General features: G+C 49.5%; 1 protein-coding gene across 12 annotated transcripts in view; it reads left to right on the forward strand.

Moving 5' to 3' along the window:
* The window catches only part of MBNL3 (muscleblind like splicing regulator 3), a 74584-nt gene that overhangs the window by 56270 nt on the left and 1978 nt on the right, over positions 1–16336 (forward strand). For 9 of the 12 annotated variants that reach the window (XM_065689817.1, XM_065689825.1, XM_065689819.1 and 6 more), the window contains 5 exons: positions 2660–2860; positions 4257–4493; positions 10053–10203; positions 14456–14550; positions 15962–16035. In XM_065689817.1, the coding sequence (XP_065545889.1) occupies positions 2660–2860; positions 4257–4493; positions 10053–10203; positions 14456–14550; positions 15962–16018 (741 nt within the window). In that variant the 3' untranslated portion in view covers positions 16019–16035. The remainder of the gene's footprint in view (positions 1–2659; positions 2861–4256; positions 4494–10052; positions 10204–14455; positions 14551–15961; positions 16036–16336) is intronic. The other 3 variants (XR_010614926.1, XR_010614925.1, XM_065689827.1) reach the window with 2 other exon arrangements.

A 16336-nucleotide genomic window follows, 5' to 3' on the forward strand; every position in this document is an offset into this window, starting at 1 on the left:
AACTTGCTTGGGCAGTGATGCTTGGAACAAGTGCTGGAGCAGATTTCAGCAGGCGGTTGGGGCATGCATTTGTTCCATGCAGTGAAAAGCCATCCATCTCTCAGGCTCTAGTCAAAGACATGCTAGGAATGAACAAACACATGTGCCCTGGCCCACCTGGAGCCTGGTGTCTGCCAGGAGACGGTGCTGTGGGGCATTAACACCTGACTACAGCAGCCCATAAAGGAGAGATCTTTAGAGCTGGGAGTGTGTCTTTGTGATCTAGTTGAGGAAGCAAGCATCTGTGGCAGTAGGTAGCTGATGCTTTGGCTGGTTGGTTTCACTCTGGCATGCTCAGCCTTCATGTTAGAGGGTGGTTTTACAGCCAGCCCCATGCAGTTGCATTGGAGGGAACACAGGTTTCTTTCTTTTACTGACCAGCATCAATTGTGCTTGCAATCTCGGGGCCTTCATCCTTGTCAGTGCGAGATCTTTATCTTCTACATTTCTATCACCAGACTGTAATAAAAGCTGCCACTGGGCTGGTGTTTTTGTGCTCTCCATGTGTAGCTGCTTAGCAGCACCCTGTCTGCCCTCCTTCAGGCCATCAACACCTTTGCATTTATGCTGGGTCTCTCATTTTCAGGCTTTCCCTTTGGAGGGTCTGAGGTAACTGGGAATCAACATATCCTGGCTGAGGCAGTGCTTGCATTGGGCACCACCCCAGCCTTTCTCCTCTCACCCATGCTGTGTTTGCTCTCCAGCTTTAGCACACTTTCTGCTGAGCAAACTGAATGCAGCTTCTGGTTTGTTAACAAAATCAGCTGTGTCATGGTCTGTCTTGGTACTTGGGACAACAAGCTCCATGGCTCTAAACATCCCCCTTTCCTCCTTACAGCTCCTGACTCCTTACCCAGGCTCCTTCTCTATTAGATGCTGGAAAAACATAGGGTAGATTTGCCCACGTATTTGTGCGAGCCACACGTGCTGCAAGGTCTGCTACAGGTGCATAAAAGAAGGGCTGACATGCCAGCCCTAGGCTAACCCTGTGCAGACTGGCTGGGCTGAAGGAGCTCCTTAAAAGAGCATTTGCAGGGCAAATGGTGACAGAAGCTCAGCAGATGTCACTGTAATTGCTGGTACATGCACAAAAGAAACCAGTCCAATGAAGTGTTCATGGAGCCACTGTGATTGAAGATCCTGACAGAGCTTTTCCAGCAGCAGAAGGTGTAACGTGTCTGGGAGCCACAGCGAACTGAAAGAGGGAAGAGAATTAGTTCATAAAGGGCCATGAACTGGAGGATCTCTGGGTTTAATGGTTAAAATCTCCCATCAGCTGAAACAGGTTTTACTTTGGACTCAAAAGAAGGGAAATTGGGAATCTCTGCCAGGGAGAGGATTATTCTGCTACACTTGAAGTGCCCAACACTGCTGATTCAGGAGGCTGTCTCCTCGCTGAGGCATAGAAAGAGGGACATGTGCTGGCAGTGACCTGTCATCCCCTTTCCCATCAGCTCAGGAGCTGTTTGCTGTCACTCTGACCTTAGGAAGAGGCCATCATTAAGCTGAAGAGAGATCAGAACAGCTTGGCTGCTCTTCCTGTGGGCTGGCTGCATTCAGATCGCAACAAGCAGGGTATGAAGGGATGAAGATGCACACATCGTCCATGTGTGGTTCCTTTTAGAAGCCCCCAGGACTAAAAGTACCAAAACAAAAGCAAGGAGGGGATGATGTGTGTGACCAGAAAATACACCCCAGGCCATTCTGTAAACACACTTGTGTTTATGGCCGAGTAGAGGCTGTAGTTACCAAGGACAGCATCACCTGGGCCTGCAAACAGGAGCAGCTTTAACTGTAACCCAGAGCTGGCAGTGGAGCCTGGAGGAGAGAAGGCTCTAGAGAGACCTTAGAGCAGCTCCAGCGCCTAAAGGGGCTCCAGGAAACCTGGAGAGGGGCTTGGGACAAGGGCCTGTAGGGACAGGCCAAGGGGAATGGCTTGAACCTGCCCGAGGGGAGACTGAGCTGAGCTCTTAGGCAGAAGCTCTTCCCTGTGAGGGTGCTGAGGCGCTGGCACAGGGTGCCCAGAGAAGCTGTGGCTGCCCCATCCCTGGCAGTGCTCAAGGCCAGGTTGGACACAGGGGCTTGGAGCAAGCTGCTCCAGTGGAAGGGGTCCCTGCCCGGGGCAGGGGTTGGAGCTGGAGGAGCTTTAAGGTCCTTTCCAACCCAAACCACTCTGGGGTCCTGTGAAATCGTGGATGGGGTTATTTCCTTCCAGGTTGTGCAGCTGCAGTTTACGTTGGGGCACCCATATGGGGACAGCTTTGCAGTGTAGACATCCAGAAGCCGAGACATTTGTTTGGGAATGAGAAGTCTGTTTAATTTGGGCCTGCCGTAATTGCTGGCATGAAATCCTTAATTGTGTCATTAAACTGTAAAGATCATCAATATGCTTTGATCTGACAAATAAAGATGCCTTGTGTTCCTATGAGTCACTATCTGTGAGTCAGGAGGAGCGAATGGATCACAAGGAAAACGGTGGTAGATGAATAGATTGGAGAGCCCAGCATCTGATACTGCAAATCAAATTGTCTAAAAGGATTGATTTGATGCAAGGCTTTGGTGGGTAATCCAAGACACAGCTTTTTAACTCATGTTCTGTTTTTCTTCTTTCCATCCCCAGACAACGTTTCCTGTGACTCCATCGCTTGCAACAAGCCCCACGATGGCTTTTAGTCCCTACCTGAGTCATGTTTCTCCTGGGATGGGATTGGTTCCTGCAGAGCTGTTACCAAATACTCCTGTCCTGGTTTCTGGAAATCCTACTGTTACAGTGCCAGGAGGCTCTGCTGGGCAGAAACTGATGCGTACGGATAAGCTGGAGGTATTTGGATGTCTGATATGATGCTGCTGATGGGAATGAACAGGACATGTGGTCCCAGCTGCTGCTCTCTGCTAGAATGACTTGATGCAGCACAGTGCAGAGTTTAACTTGCAGTTTTCCTAACACAGGGCTGCTCCTCTATGCTTGAGCAGATTGGCATGCAGGGCCTGATCGCAAATCCTTGAAAGTCACTGGGAATTTGGAAATACTCTTGTGATTGCCGTGGGTGTTGGAGCAGGCTGGGATTGCTGTTTTCTGTGCTTTAAAAATGCAAGTGGATGGTTTGCCCTTTCACTGAGCTGACTGGGAGCCGATTTGGAAGTACCAGACACTTCCCTTGTGTAGAGGTGGCTTTACTGAGCTTATACAGAAAGCTTTCAGCGTTGCACTGTTGGGAGCTGCGAGCACGGGGCACTGGAAAGATGTCTCTCCTTCCCCACGCTTGGCTGGACTTGCTGGGACTTAGTGTTGGAGGAGTTGCAAATGTCTTTCAAACCCTAAGCAGAGGCTCCGCAGGATATAAAGGCTGAGGACCTGAATTCAGAGATCCCAGCAGGTGTAAATTATAACACAGGGAAGGGTATCATTTCAAAGCACGTTGGTTTGTGTTACGTTCTTTCTGTCGCCTCGCTGACAGCTCACCCTTCTCCACACTCAGTCTTACAGTGCACAAGTACACAACCTGCACCACCAGCTGTAGTCCTCAGCAATTCCCCTCAGTTCCTCAGACAAGGAAACCTTTTTCTCTGCTTTTGATGCTTCAGTGGTCATAACTTAGGAGGATCTTCAGGATATTCATAAAGCCAGCAGATCTGGCAGCACCTCCCGAGCACACTGCAGTGTGATCAAATGAACTGTCCCAAGTGCTACTCTTTTATTGTGGAGGACAGTGAGATTATTTATGTGAAAGAGGCTACTCATATTTTGGAATACGTACTCATTGCAAATAGCAGCAGCATGGATGTTTAGAATGAAAGGGTCTACCCAGGAGCGTGCTGCATAAGAAACACATAACCCAGGTGTTAAACACAAGTGGCAGAGTTGTAACGTTTAAGCTTTAGAGGCAGGGGAGAAATCCTGAGCTCCAGAAGTTTTAGTAAAACAGCGTTGACTTCCTGAGGTGGTTTTCCATTCTGTACAAGTTCTGCATTTCCCTTGTGCTTGGCAATAGGCCCTGATAATGTCGTGGGGGTTTTCATACCCTGAACCAGTTGTGAGTAGCACCAGTTACGCCTGTGACTGTTGGTCTATGTGCTGCCTAAGCATGGGTGTAGAATACACACGTGGTTTAATGTGGCCAATTGCACTGATACTCCGTGTTTCAAACACTGACTGAGGAGTAAGTTAATGTTCAGGCTGAGGAGTAAGTTAATGTTCACTGTGACTTCCTTTGAAGGTGTGTCGGGAGTTCCAGCGTGGGAATTGCACGCGTGGTGAGAACGATTGCCGCTACGCTCACCCCATAGATATCGCAATGATAGACACAAATGAAAACACTGTCACAGTCTGCATGGATTACATCAAAGGTCGATGCTCTAGGGAGAAATGCAAGTACTTTCATCCCCCTGCACACCTGCAAGCCAAAATCAAGGCAGCTCAACACCAGGTGAACCAGACAGCTGCAGCTGCAATGGTAAGCGTGAGTTCTTCTCAAGCTGTATTAACATCACTGAGAGATTTCGGTTGTGTCACGTGTGGTGTTTGGGGGAAAACAGAGTGCTTTGTAAGTGGGTGACTGAGAACATGTGCAGTACAGAATCCCTCTCTTCATCCCTTCTATGTGCTCACCATAGCATGAAGTGTGCTCACCATAGCATGAAGGCCAGAGTGACACAGTGCAGCCTGTCAGTTAGAGACGTGGTGGCAAACCCCGTGGGCAAACCCTGACATGACATCGTGACATGGCACGAACACAACACTTGGAACCAGCATCTTCCCTGGCTAAGTTGTAGGTGTCAGTTCAGCTATTTCAGTACACAAGGAAAGCAAAGACTGCCCATCCCATAATAAATCTTTCACAGGGAGATCCTGGCCTATTGAAGTCAGTAGCAGAATGTCCACTGACTTAAAAGCAGACAAGGTGTCAGTTGTTTGAGGTTGCAAACTCATGCCAGGTACCTTAGTGACATTACAAGGCTCCAACCAAGGGTGACCTCCTGGCGCATTTGGTACCTGGGACCTGGTAGAGATGGTCCCACCTGCATTTTAATTTGAATCGTGACTTCTCTAACACCTACAACTGGGAAAATGAGTCAAGGAAGACTGACCAGATAAAATTCCCAGCTGGAGCCAGTGTTTGCCATTCTGTTGAGTTTGGTTTAATAGCACCTATTTATTCCAGCAGTGGGAGAGCTGGGATATTCAGCATGGGGAGGGAAGAAAAGGCCCAGGGGGATCTTACCCGCATATATAAATTCCTCATGGGGGAGGTAAAGAGACAGAGACAGACTCTTCTCTGTAGTGCCCAGTGAAAGGACAAGAGGCAATGGGCACAAAGGGGAATTCAGGAAATTCCATTTTAGCTTCTTTACCATGAGGGTGGTCAAACACTGCAACAGGCTGTTCCATCCTTGGAGATCCTCAGAACCCGCCTGGCTGCAGCCCTGAGCAAGCTGCTCTAGTTGACCCGGCTTTGAACAAAGCATTGGTCTGGATGGTCTCTAGGAGTCCCGTCCAGCCTCATCTCTTCTGTCATTATGGTTTTATATGCAACTCTTATTAAAAAGGTTCTTGTCTCCTTTTGGATGCAGGTCACTAAAAGTTTTCTAAACCCCTCTTTTTCAAAGACAGTAGAAGCAGAGGTTGCTTTGTATTCATGGGGAAGCAGAATGCAAACCCAGGATGATTCTAGGAATTAAACAACTGCTCTCCTTGTAGCACAAGTGTTACCTGGAATGTAATTTGAAGAGCCCATTTATACTCAGGATTTATTTGTCCTGCAGTTTATTTATGAGATTTCCGCCTGTTTTTATGACTGTTGAAACAAGAGCCCAGGTCTCGTTGAAAAAGAGCCTTCTGAAATGAAACTCTTTGTGTTCTTCACAATTGGATCTTTACTTTTCACTCATTATGTAGGGCACTGCTACTTGACCAAAGCCAACACATGTTTTATTCATGCTTCTGGCTTCTGTTAAAAATGTGATTAACCTTATTTGTATGCTGCTAACTAGAACCTTTAAAATATTTATTGATGGCTTGTTGCATCACCCCTGCTACCAAAACAGCTTACATTATTCATTGACTTTTCAAGGTTTGATGCATTTACTGTACCTGTTGAGGAGTAAGACTTTAATAAGGGGAAGAATGGTGCCTGGGTGTCTTGGATCAAAAAACATATGCCAGAAAAATGGGTGTTCATTCTGAAATAGATTTGGGTTTACTTCAAATCCAAACTCAGAAGGGATTTCTGAGGAACCCAGTCCTGCATTTACGTGACATGCACAAGCAGTAGCTTTACTCTTGCTTGGCTGAGGTCACTGTGGTGCAGGCAGATGGACTGGGACAGGCTCAGTCCCCGGTTTAGGGTGGGACTTAAGCATGTGCTTGAACCTTCTTTCTTGCCTGGTGGTTGTGCCCTTGCCATGAGCACTCCTGCTGACCTCTGCATGGTGCGGAGCTGCAGAACTAGGGCTGCAAGTCCACTTGTAGGTGCTGATCCCTGAGTGCTCCTGACCCACTGCAGCAGGCAGTGGAGCAGCTCTGGAGCACGTCTCCCACAGTGGCATTTCCTCACTTCAGAAACTCACTCAAAACAGAGAAAAATAGAAACAGAGAAGCTGTGGCTGCCCCATCCCTGGCAGTGCTCAAGGCCAGGTTGGACACAGGGGCTTGGAGCAAGCTGCTCCAGTGGAAGGGGTCCTTGCCCGTGGCAGGGGTTGGAACTGGCTGAGCTTTAAGGTCCCTTCCAACACAAACCAGGCTGGGGTTCCATGAAAACAGCTGTGAGCCTGTTCCATGTCTTCTTAATACATTGTATAATGCGTTCACGTGTTTGTTTGTTTGTTTTCTCTTTGCCTCCCCAAACGTTGCTCTCTCTTGACACCTCTGCTTGCTGGTTTGGTCCCTGTGCTTGTCTCCCTCCCCAGCCCATTGCCACCCTCTGCTCTCTGCCTGCTAATTAACCCTCAGCCAACTGTCACATCAGCAGCAGTGGAATTAAAGCTGTAGATGACATAAGAGCCTCTCGCTCCTCACTGCTTATAGCTGGCACAGAGACAGCCCCAAAGCCAGCACAGGCAGTGACCTGGATCTTGCCTCTCTGCCCTCCCCAAGAGCTGCCTCTCTGAGCAGACTGGGAAAGCCCTTTAGCTCCCTTCCCCTCCTGACCTCCCCACTGAACAAAAGCCCATCAGATAAGTTACTTTTACTAGCCTTCCTGTCCTGAAGCATCTGAAGGTTTGCCACTGCCTTGCTGGAGTCTGTCACCTCCTCTGAACCCTTCAGGAAGGCTGCGCCAGAGAAGGACTCACAGCGGTGATAAGAGCCGTGTGTAATCTTCAGAGGAAGCTGCTCAGCTTGGTCCTGCTGCATGCCAGGGAGCGGGGGCTGCCTCTGCCCTCGCACAGGTCGTTTTGTATTGTTGTGCCTTGGACTGAAGCAGCCAGATGCGGACCCAGCCCCTCTTCCCTATGTGCAAAGGGGTGGAAGTGGGATCTGCTCCCAGGACATAGCAATGGGAGGATAGCTCTGAGGTTATTGAATTGTTTGTTGCAAGCATGTCATCCAGGCCTTGTCTTGCAAAAGAGTAACAAGAGAGGGTTGGTAACCAGAATGGGGGCAGTTCTGACTTCCATCCCTGGCAGTGTTCAAGGCCAGGTTGGACACAGGGGCTTGGAGCAAGCTGCTCCAGTGGAAGGGGTCCCTGCCTGTGGCAGGGGGTTGGAACTGGGTGAGCTTTAAGCTCCCTTCCAACACAAACGAGGCTGTGATTCCATGATGGTGATGGAGTAGTCTGTTGTGCCTTGATGTCGCTATGGCCAGGTGCTTATTTGTGTGCTCCCTCTGACTGCAGTGCTGGGCTCAGGATTGTCCTGTAGAGAGCCAGTACATCCCAGTAAGGTCTCAAAGCCTTCAGTTGTTCTGCTTTTGGCACTGCCATTAGGGGATAATGGGGTTTTTGGGGTGGCCGACAGCCTTTGGCCAAGAAGCAAGGACTCAGAAGTCATTATGTGCCTACCTGGCACAGTTGCTTTGCTATAATTAGCAGGGTTTTTTCTGGGGCAGGTTTTGAAAGCATCTGAAAAGGAATGTTCAGCAATTGGGCACCGTACGGAGCCTGGATTTAAGCAGCAAGTTCCTTACTCGCTGTAAACCTGTAAAACACTTCTGATGTATGTGGAGCTACTCCAGGCTCTGCAAGCTGCAGCTCTGCCTCGTGCCTGGAGGAACACTCATGTAGCTGCCATTAAGTAGACGAGATGTAGATAGAGTCGGATTTAACATAGTTGTCAGTGAGGGCTTACCTAGAAATAGGAACTCTTAGATCTGTATCTAAAAGACCTCGTGCTAAAATGGGGATCTTAAGCAAAAGGCTTTGTTGTCTCAGTCTGATGGTGTCCCCTGTTTGAGTGGTGTCTTTTGGTACTAGCTGGAAGAAATCTGTGAAGATGAAGCCCTGCTGCTGGCACTGATGCCTAGTAGCATTAGCAGAGGATGTGTGCATGTCTGGGGGCAGTTTTGCAAATGCAGTTTCTTCTCATTTTCTTCATGTAAATATTAAACCTATCCAAAACTCACCATGTGAATGGAGATAGGATGGAGTAACGTTTTGCCTGAAAGTCTCTTGCTTAACGTTCCGTAGATGAGCAGTCTCCTATAGCAAATTAAAGTGAAGCCTCTTTCTAGATGGTGACAAACTGTTGCAAGCTTTCACTTACATTCTGTTGTGTGCTGAGCTTCGTAACACTTGAAAATCCCTTTGCTTGTGTCCTTCCATCTGAATACTGTGTGTTTGCAGCCTCAACCCTTCACTAGCTAAACCTCCTCCATGCCTGCCCTTCACTGTCACCTCTTAATAAGAAAACCCAGAAAACAGGAGGGATAACACTATTTCAGCCATGGCTTTGCTCCATGATAAGAACAAGCAGGCAGAAGTAACCTGATTGTGCATGACTTCCACGTGCATAAGGCTCCCTGACGTCAGTGGGAGCGTTATGTGCACAAGGGCTGCAGGGCAGAATTAAAAAGGACCCTTTTCTGTCACAGTGTGCAGAAAAAAACGTGCTTTCTACTCGGGTACAATGAAAAGCTGTAAATCATTAGAAACATTCCTGTCTCCTGAGAACCTGACATACTGCTTTGCTGTTGAGACATGCTTGGGTGAATGATGAGTAACTGAGAAAAGTTCCTGAGTTGGGTTAGTGCCTTTTTTACCAGCTCTGAACAGGTTTGGCAGGCTGGAAGAAGCTCGGTGGTGTGATCGAGCAAAAAGAGGAGAGCTCTCAGCGGCTTTTGCACTGTTAGTAACAAGCGAGCAGCACTGAACTGGTGGAGGCCACCTTCTAGGGGGTGGGAGCAGGTCCAAATGAGCTGATGCTGAACTGTGCCACTGGTGTGAGCAGTGGAGGATCAGGCCTGTTCTTGACCATGTTGCTCAGCCTCTCTACTAACAAGTGGAAGTGCGTTTTACTATGAATGTAACATTACACGTGTAACTGGCAGCACCTAGTGCTTTACTACCCGCACACAGGGTTGGCTGCACGCTTCCACACGTGCACACATACATGTAAGCAGGAGCTGAAAAGACAAGCATCCCTTTTTCCATGGCATTTGTTGCTCACGCTGATCTTGGGTTTAAATCTATTGTACTTCTCTTACCTGGTATGTTTTTGAATGCTTGCTGCCTGCAACTGCTCCTCATAGTATCCTGTCCAGGTGATCACCTCTCCCCTTCCTTCTCCTCACCCTTTTTCTCCCTGTGTGCTCAAGACAGTCCTGCTGAAGAGTTCCCTTAGCACCTCTCCTCCTCCTGGACTCTGCCCCTCCTGGTGCATTTACTAACTGCTTACCTAGTGAATAGATTCCACCTACCGCTTCCACTGTGACTTAGCTGCATTTCTCCTTCCCATCTCACTAAGTTGACACAGTTGCAGGTGATTTGCAGCCAGGCCCCCTGATGATTTAATGCATGCTTGGTCTACATCTGGGCCCCTTGTTTCACTCCACTTGTGTTTACTGACTCCCTTATCCACAGGCCCTGCCGCCTGGTGCACTTCAACCTTTACCAAAGAGGCCAGCACTTGAAAAAAACAATGGTGCCACCACAGTCTTTAACCCAAGCGTTTTCCACTACCAACAGGCTCTAGCCAACATGCAGTTGCAACAGCCTGCATTCATCCCTACAGGTAAGTGGCTCCCAGCATCATAGTTGTCGTTTTGATGACCTAGGCATTGAGCTCATAAGCAGATTTGTAAGAGTCCTTAGCACAAGAGTATCGGTGTAGTTTTCGTGTTAAAAATGGATGAAAAGTTCATGTTTGTTGTTTGACTTTTCCTTCCCCCCCCCCACCTCACCTACTACAGTTTAGAGCTTTTTACTTTAAAGAGCCCTTCTTCGCCCTCTTGGTTATGGTTTTGGGGTTTTTTCAACTGAGAGAAATGTCTGCATGTTTCTGGAATTCATACTTTCTGTTTCTCCTCCTTACGGTTCAGCTGGTTAATCCCAAATTAATTCTTTGACTCCTGCCTAGCACCCTTATGGACTCATGTTAAAATGTCTTGTGGACCTCTATGCCTGCTCACTTGAAGCTGCAGGTATCTTTCTGAGCTTCTATCTCTGACCTACGTATGCCAGCAGCCATGGTGCTTATAGAGGGAACAGTTCCTCTTTAGTCAATACAAATGACATAATCCTCTTTAAAGGCATATATTTCCCTCGTGCTTGGCTTTTGAGCAGTACGATAGCCTGAGCTTTTTAAAAGCAATTTAACTCCCAGCTCTCATTGTACCTTTAAGGTCTCAAAGTAAAATTGAAAGATGCAGTTCCGTCATTCCTACTGGAGTGGAAATGTGGAGGTGGCAGCCTGACTGCTGACTAGCCAGTTAACCTCTGCTCACTGCAGCCAAGTGGTAGACAAAACCTGCTTAGGGTAGGAACTAGTATAAGTGGCTGAAGGAGGAATATTCCAGAGTTGATAGCTCATACTTTAGTATCATTATGATCCTTGCAGAGCATCCTAAGACGATGCGCAGCCCATGTGTTTAATGTTTAATGCTGTATTCACTTGGCAGATTGTATGTTAAAAAATACCCAGAGTGTTTGTCTGGGCTGCCCCTCAGGCTGAGCACAGAGTGGACCTGCACCTTGTCCTTGCTGCTTCTGGGTGTCAGGGGAAAAGCCTTAGACATAGTCCTATGGTGAGACCAAACTGTGTCTGGTGTGAGTCCAGAGAGCCGGGACCTATAAACCCTGTCCTCATGTGGCCTTTCTGTTATGAGAGCACTTGGGGACACTCAGAACTCAGCAGCTGCCAAGGTGTTCTTCCAGGAAAGTGGAGCCTTGTATGGAAGGACGGAGGGATGCAAGCAGTAGCCTCCCTCCTTGTTCTCTGCAGAGTGCTCTTGGAGGGGATGTGCTGAGCTGACCTTTGGCAGATCTGCTGGGTGCCAAATGAGATGCTTCTCTGGGAAACACTGACACCTTTGGGAATGCCAAGTCCCTTGCTGGCTGCACGCTCCTCTTCCTCGAGGTCACAGAGTTGTCATAAGGACACGCACCATCGATTGGGCTTTACCCAGCACTCCCCTTGCTCTTGTCTCATGGCAATGAAATTAATGCAGGGCTGATGCGTACAGGTCTGTGTGCTGTCTGGGGACGTGAGTGCTGGGCAGAGCAGCACATTTCCAATCAGAGCATGGATCTCTGATGAATTGATGTTACGCATCCCCATTTTCCCTTATGCATCACACTGCAGATGTGGTCTCAGCCTTTGCAGAGCTCTGGAAAGCGAAGCAGGGAAGTGGCACGTAGCAGCTCACACCATGGGGAGGGGAAGCAAAGTGAGCTGCTGCTTTTCCTGGTGTCTCCTGCTCAGTTATTGAGAGATCAGTCCCATGGAGGGAGAGGGGGAGTCAGGGTGTCTATTGAAAATGGCATCGTCACTACGATTGTTTCAAGTCCAGAACAAAACTGCCTCTTTCAGCTTGAACTGGAGACTTTGAAACGCCAGTGCCTGCTTGCAGGAGTGAATTGCTTTTGGAAAGTCGGTTTTAACATGAGTGTGATGTTCCTCTAAGGGCAATCTGTTTTCTGCTGACATGATCAGAAAGAAATCGACATACCTGATACCAAAAAAACCCCAAACAGCCCTGCTTTGTAGGATAGATGAATCTTTCAATACCAGGCTGGGAGGAGAAAGATATTCTCCCCAGAAATGCAAGAATTAATTTGGTTTGCTATGATCTCTTAAAACCGAGTTTAAACTACTTCTGTACCGATATGCAGAATCTGTTTGCATGTGCTTAAATACTGAATGCTGCAAAGAGAATACCTGCTTTTTAGTTAAAGTGATATCTAACACTGAAGCTTCACTAATGAAATATCCCTTTTGTTCATCTTTCCACGCTTCAATGCATGGTGTGCAGGGTCAGTTCTGTGCATGACACCCACTGCAAGCGTTGGTAGGTTTCTCTACACAAACTTCTCCACTTTTCCTAATCTGAAAGAGACTGCGAGTTAGTATGTGTCAGTGAGAACCTGGGTGCCTGAGTGGTGTGACTGGCTATCCACTGTCTTCTTTGAGGCTTAAATGGTTGTATCCCTTTTAATTTCTGTGCAGTGCAGTGTTTCGTGTGACTAATAAGAGAATCCAAGGTGATGTGTTCCTACCCCTGTATAGTTTTACTGCAGAGACAAAAACTTGTCACTTAAATGTCTTTACAAGCCATTGAGTCATCCAGCAAAAGGAAATGGCGAAGGAAGGATCCTGTTGGTTTAGGTTTTGTATCGGGCATCAGGTGGCTTAGAGCTTGGAATCGTGATTGTCTTTCTGAGGCTACTTTAGGAGACTGGCTTAATAAAGGTGCTAAGGAGGAGCACATCTGGGGTCAGCCCCTCTGCCAGAGCAGGGCTTAGACCATGGATTGGCTGAAGACTCCTCTCTCTAGTGCAGTGTCAGGTGTGCAAGCACAAGGGACCGTAAGGAGGTGCTGCTGCTGGTGCACATAGGATGCAGTGAGGTGGCAGGGCTGAGTACATGCTCGTGGGTGCTGCAGGGATCCACTATGTTCAGGCTCAGCATCTAGGTCTTACTGGGAACTTGTGCAGGTCTTTGAGGGACCTTCCCCTCTGCAGCTGCTGGGCAGAGCAGAGTGGGTGAAAGCTGAGCTTTCATCCTCCAGCCAGGGTTATACAAGAGTACCAGCATCCAGGCATGCCTGCTTCAGCCAGAGGGCCAGGGGCATGAGCAGGAGGCCTGGGAAGGGTGCAGGGCTTTTGGGGAGCAGGTCTGAAAGCTTTGGCAGGAATGGCTAAGCACTCTGCTCTTGAACCCTGTAGTGCAGGGAGGACACACCGCTTGCATGGCAGGGAGCTGAGGCCCTCAAACACCCCGGGGCCACGGCTGCTGGAGCGGAGGGGAAGGCCGGTCTGCTTCCCTGCCGCATGGCGGAGGGGATGGACGGGCCTTCCCACGAGCTCCCCAGCCCCACAGATTCCCCCTGGGTTTGGGGGATGCCCGTGGGTACCCCAGAGCATCACTCCAGCCCCGTGCTCTGCGGCACAAGCAGCTTCAGGAGGCTGCCAAGCTCCCTGCTGCCACGTTGTCCTTTGGATGCTCCTTCTGCAAACTGTAGCTGTTCAGATGCATTTTGTGTATTTTTCCCTCTTGGTCCCTTCCCCTCTCCATCCATCCCCCCCCTCCCCTTCCCTGCAAGAGGGGCGTTTTGCCAAATCCCCTAGGGTTCGGGGTGGGAAGGAAGCACGCTGTGTCCGGGGAGAGCTCACTCAGGCTGCCCGCCGCTCGTGTGCCGTGCTCCAGCTCTGTCCCGGCCCGGAACATCGTCACTGCTAGAGCGGGGCAGCAAACCCGGGGAGGGGGCTGCTGCCAAGTGCATCGTGTACCTGCGGCGGCTGGCGGGGACGGGGAGGGGAGGGAAGGGGACGAGCTTTCCCAGGCGGGCGGGAGGGTGCGCTTGCCAAAACGTCCCCAGCCAGAGGACCGCGCACTGGCTGCGTCTAACTCCCCACGGGTGCGAGCTGACGTGGGCTTTTGCTAGCACACCCGCCCTCTCCCCCCTTTGGAAATGTGTCCCCTCGGAGTCTAATACATCATTGTTCTGCTTATAAATGTACTAAGTGTTGAGAATGTTTTGGTTTTTTCCTTAATTATAATTGTAATTGGCTTTTCCCCTTCTCTCTTGTTTATTTTTTTTCCCAACGCTGTCTTGCTTTGCACTGTGATTGCATGCTGCGCCCCGATGTGTCCTTCATGACGATGTCACATGGCTTGTTGCTGTGATTCCTGCCACGCCCCCAAATCCACCACATGTTGCCATGGTTACCTAAACCAACCAAAACAAACAAACAAACCAAAATATATATCTATATATATGCGCTCCACCCTCCCGTATGTCGCTTCCATGGTTCCCCTCCGAAAGTGCCCATGATGCACGGTGCTACGCCCACCACTGTGTCTGCAGCAACAACTCCTGCCACCAGCGTCCCCTTCGCTGCAACAGCTACCGCCAATCAGGTTTGGCCCTTTCAATGGCTTTCTTTCACGTGTTCAGATCTGAGGACCGGGCGAGGGCCGGATCCTGTGCGGGGTCCGGAGCGCCCGGCTCGGCGCAGGCTCGGGCGTGCGTGTGCGTGTGAGTGCGTGCGTGTGTGTGTGAGAGAGGGGATCGGTGAGGGGGCACCGGCCGGGCCTGCCATGGGCCGCAGCAGGGATGGGCGATGGGCAGGGTTGGAGATGCTCCTCCAAAACCGAGCACACACCTCACCCCGGGTCCTGGAAACCGGGCTGCAAACCTCCCAGCGCGGTCGCACAAGAGCTGCAGCGCTTCTGCTTTCAGTCTCAAGCAGAAATACCACCCTGAGCATCCTTCCCAGTGGTATTTTGGCATGTCCTGTCCTGGCTGGAAAGTGGAAGTGGAAACACAAAGTGGCCTCCCCCCTGTGCAAGATTGGACTCTCAAAACTACCCCAGACCCCCCACAGTCGGGGCTCAGGCCCTCAAATCTGAAGCTCAGTTACCCCAGCAGCACATCACCCATCCCTGCAGAACTGCCTGTGGATGTGCAGTACGTGCTGTCGTAGCACTGTCATAAGTGTTCAGGATTCCATGCATGTCTGCCGAGCCATGATTCTCTCCAAAACTTTCCTCTGAGGATACTGAGTTGTGATGGCTGCTTCCGCACCAGTCCTGAACTGTATATGCACAACCCGTCCTAGTGATGCTTCCTGACAATTTGGTGTGCCACAGCTTCTCCCACTTAGACCAGAGGCATTTCAAACACTTGGGGTTTTTTATTCCCCACCCCCCCCAGTGCTAACCTTAGCTTTTTGATTTGTCATGCTCTCAGGTTTAGAGCTATTGCAAAGAAAACGGGGTGTCACTTTGTTCTGTAGGGGCTGTTCGCTGTGCCAAACATCAGCAGTATCTCAGGGGGCATCCTCTAGACTTCTGCTAGTGCAAAGGCATGAGGCTTCCAGTCAGTTTGGCCTTGCATAAGTCCTAGGCAGTGTTCTACTGCTCGCAGTACAGCTCACTGGTCTTTTTCTGTGCTTTGTTGTTATGTTCAGGTAGAGCAGGTCTTACTCCTACTCGTACTGGTGGTGAGAAGAGAGCAGAAATTCCTGCGCAGTGTTGCTCTGTGGCTGTATGAGTCCTGGTTCAGCCAGATGGTTTCAGGGCATTTCTGTCTTACGGGTAGTCTATGGAGTTAAAATCTGGGTATAATCACTGCCTACTGCACAAGGCATCAGTAGTGGTGCAGCTACGTTGTACTTAATGTGAGGCGAAGTAAAAGACATCTTGGGAGTGGATCCTGTTTTGTAAGAGATTGATGTACGTGCTAACCTGATACTGAAGACAGACTGAGCAGCTGGATCTCAAGACAATGTTTTAATGTGTTGTGTTCTTTGTTTTTTCTCTGCTGTAGATATCCCAGTTATCAGTAGATGAACTGAGTAGCAGCATGTTTGTTTCACAGATGTAGAAGTTCCCGATAGAACAGTAAGTTCCTTTTTGGTATTTCTCTTTATGGTGGATTGCTTTGTCCAAGGGCATCCCCGAGCAGGGGGCTGGCTGGCTGGGGCAGAGGGACCCCAGTGCCTGCACACTCTGCCAGCTCAACAGAAACTGAGCTGCTGCAGCACAGGCATGGACCAGCCGTATGGATTACAACTAGTGTTTCCTGGCGTCTAAAATACCTGGTTTGAGGTGTTGGCAGCCTCCCTTCTTGCATCCCCCTGAGTCTGAAGCTGTGTTTACAGGTTACTCTTGCTCTGCATGGCTCCCACCTGCCTGCAGATGC

This window comes from Lathamus discolor, chromosome 9 (assembly GCF_037157495.1).
Source record: "Lathamus discolor isolate bLatDis1 chromosome 9, bLatDis1.hap1, whole genome shotgun sequence".
NCBI lineage: Eukaryota > Metazoa > Chordata > Aves > Psittaciformes > Psittacidae > Lathamus > Lathamus discolor.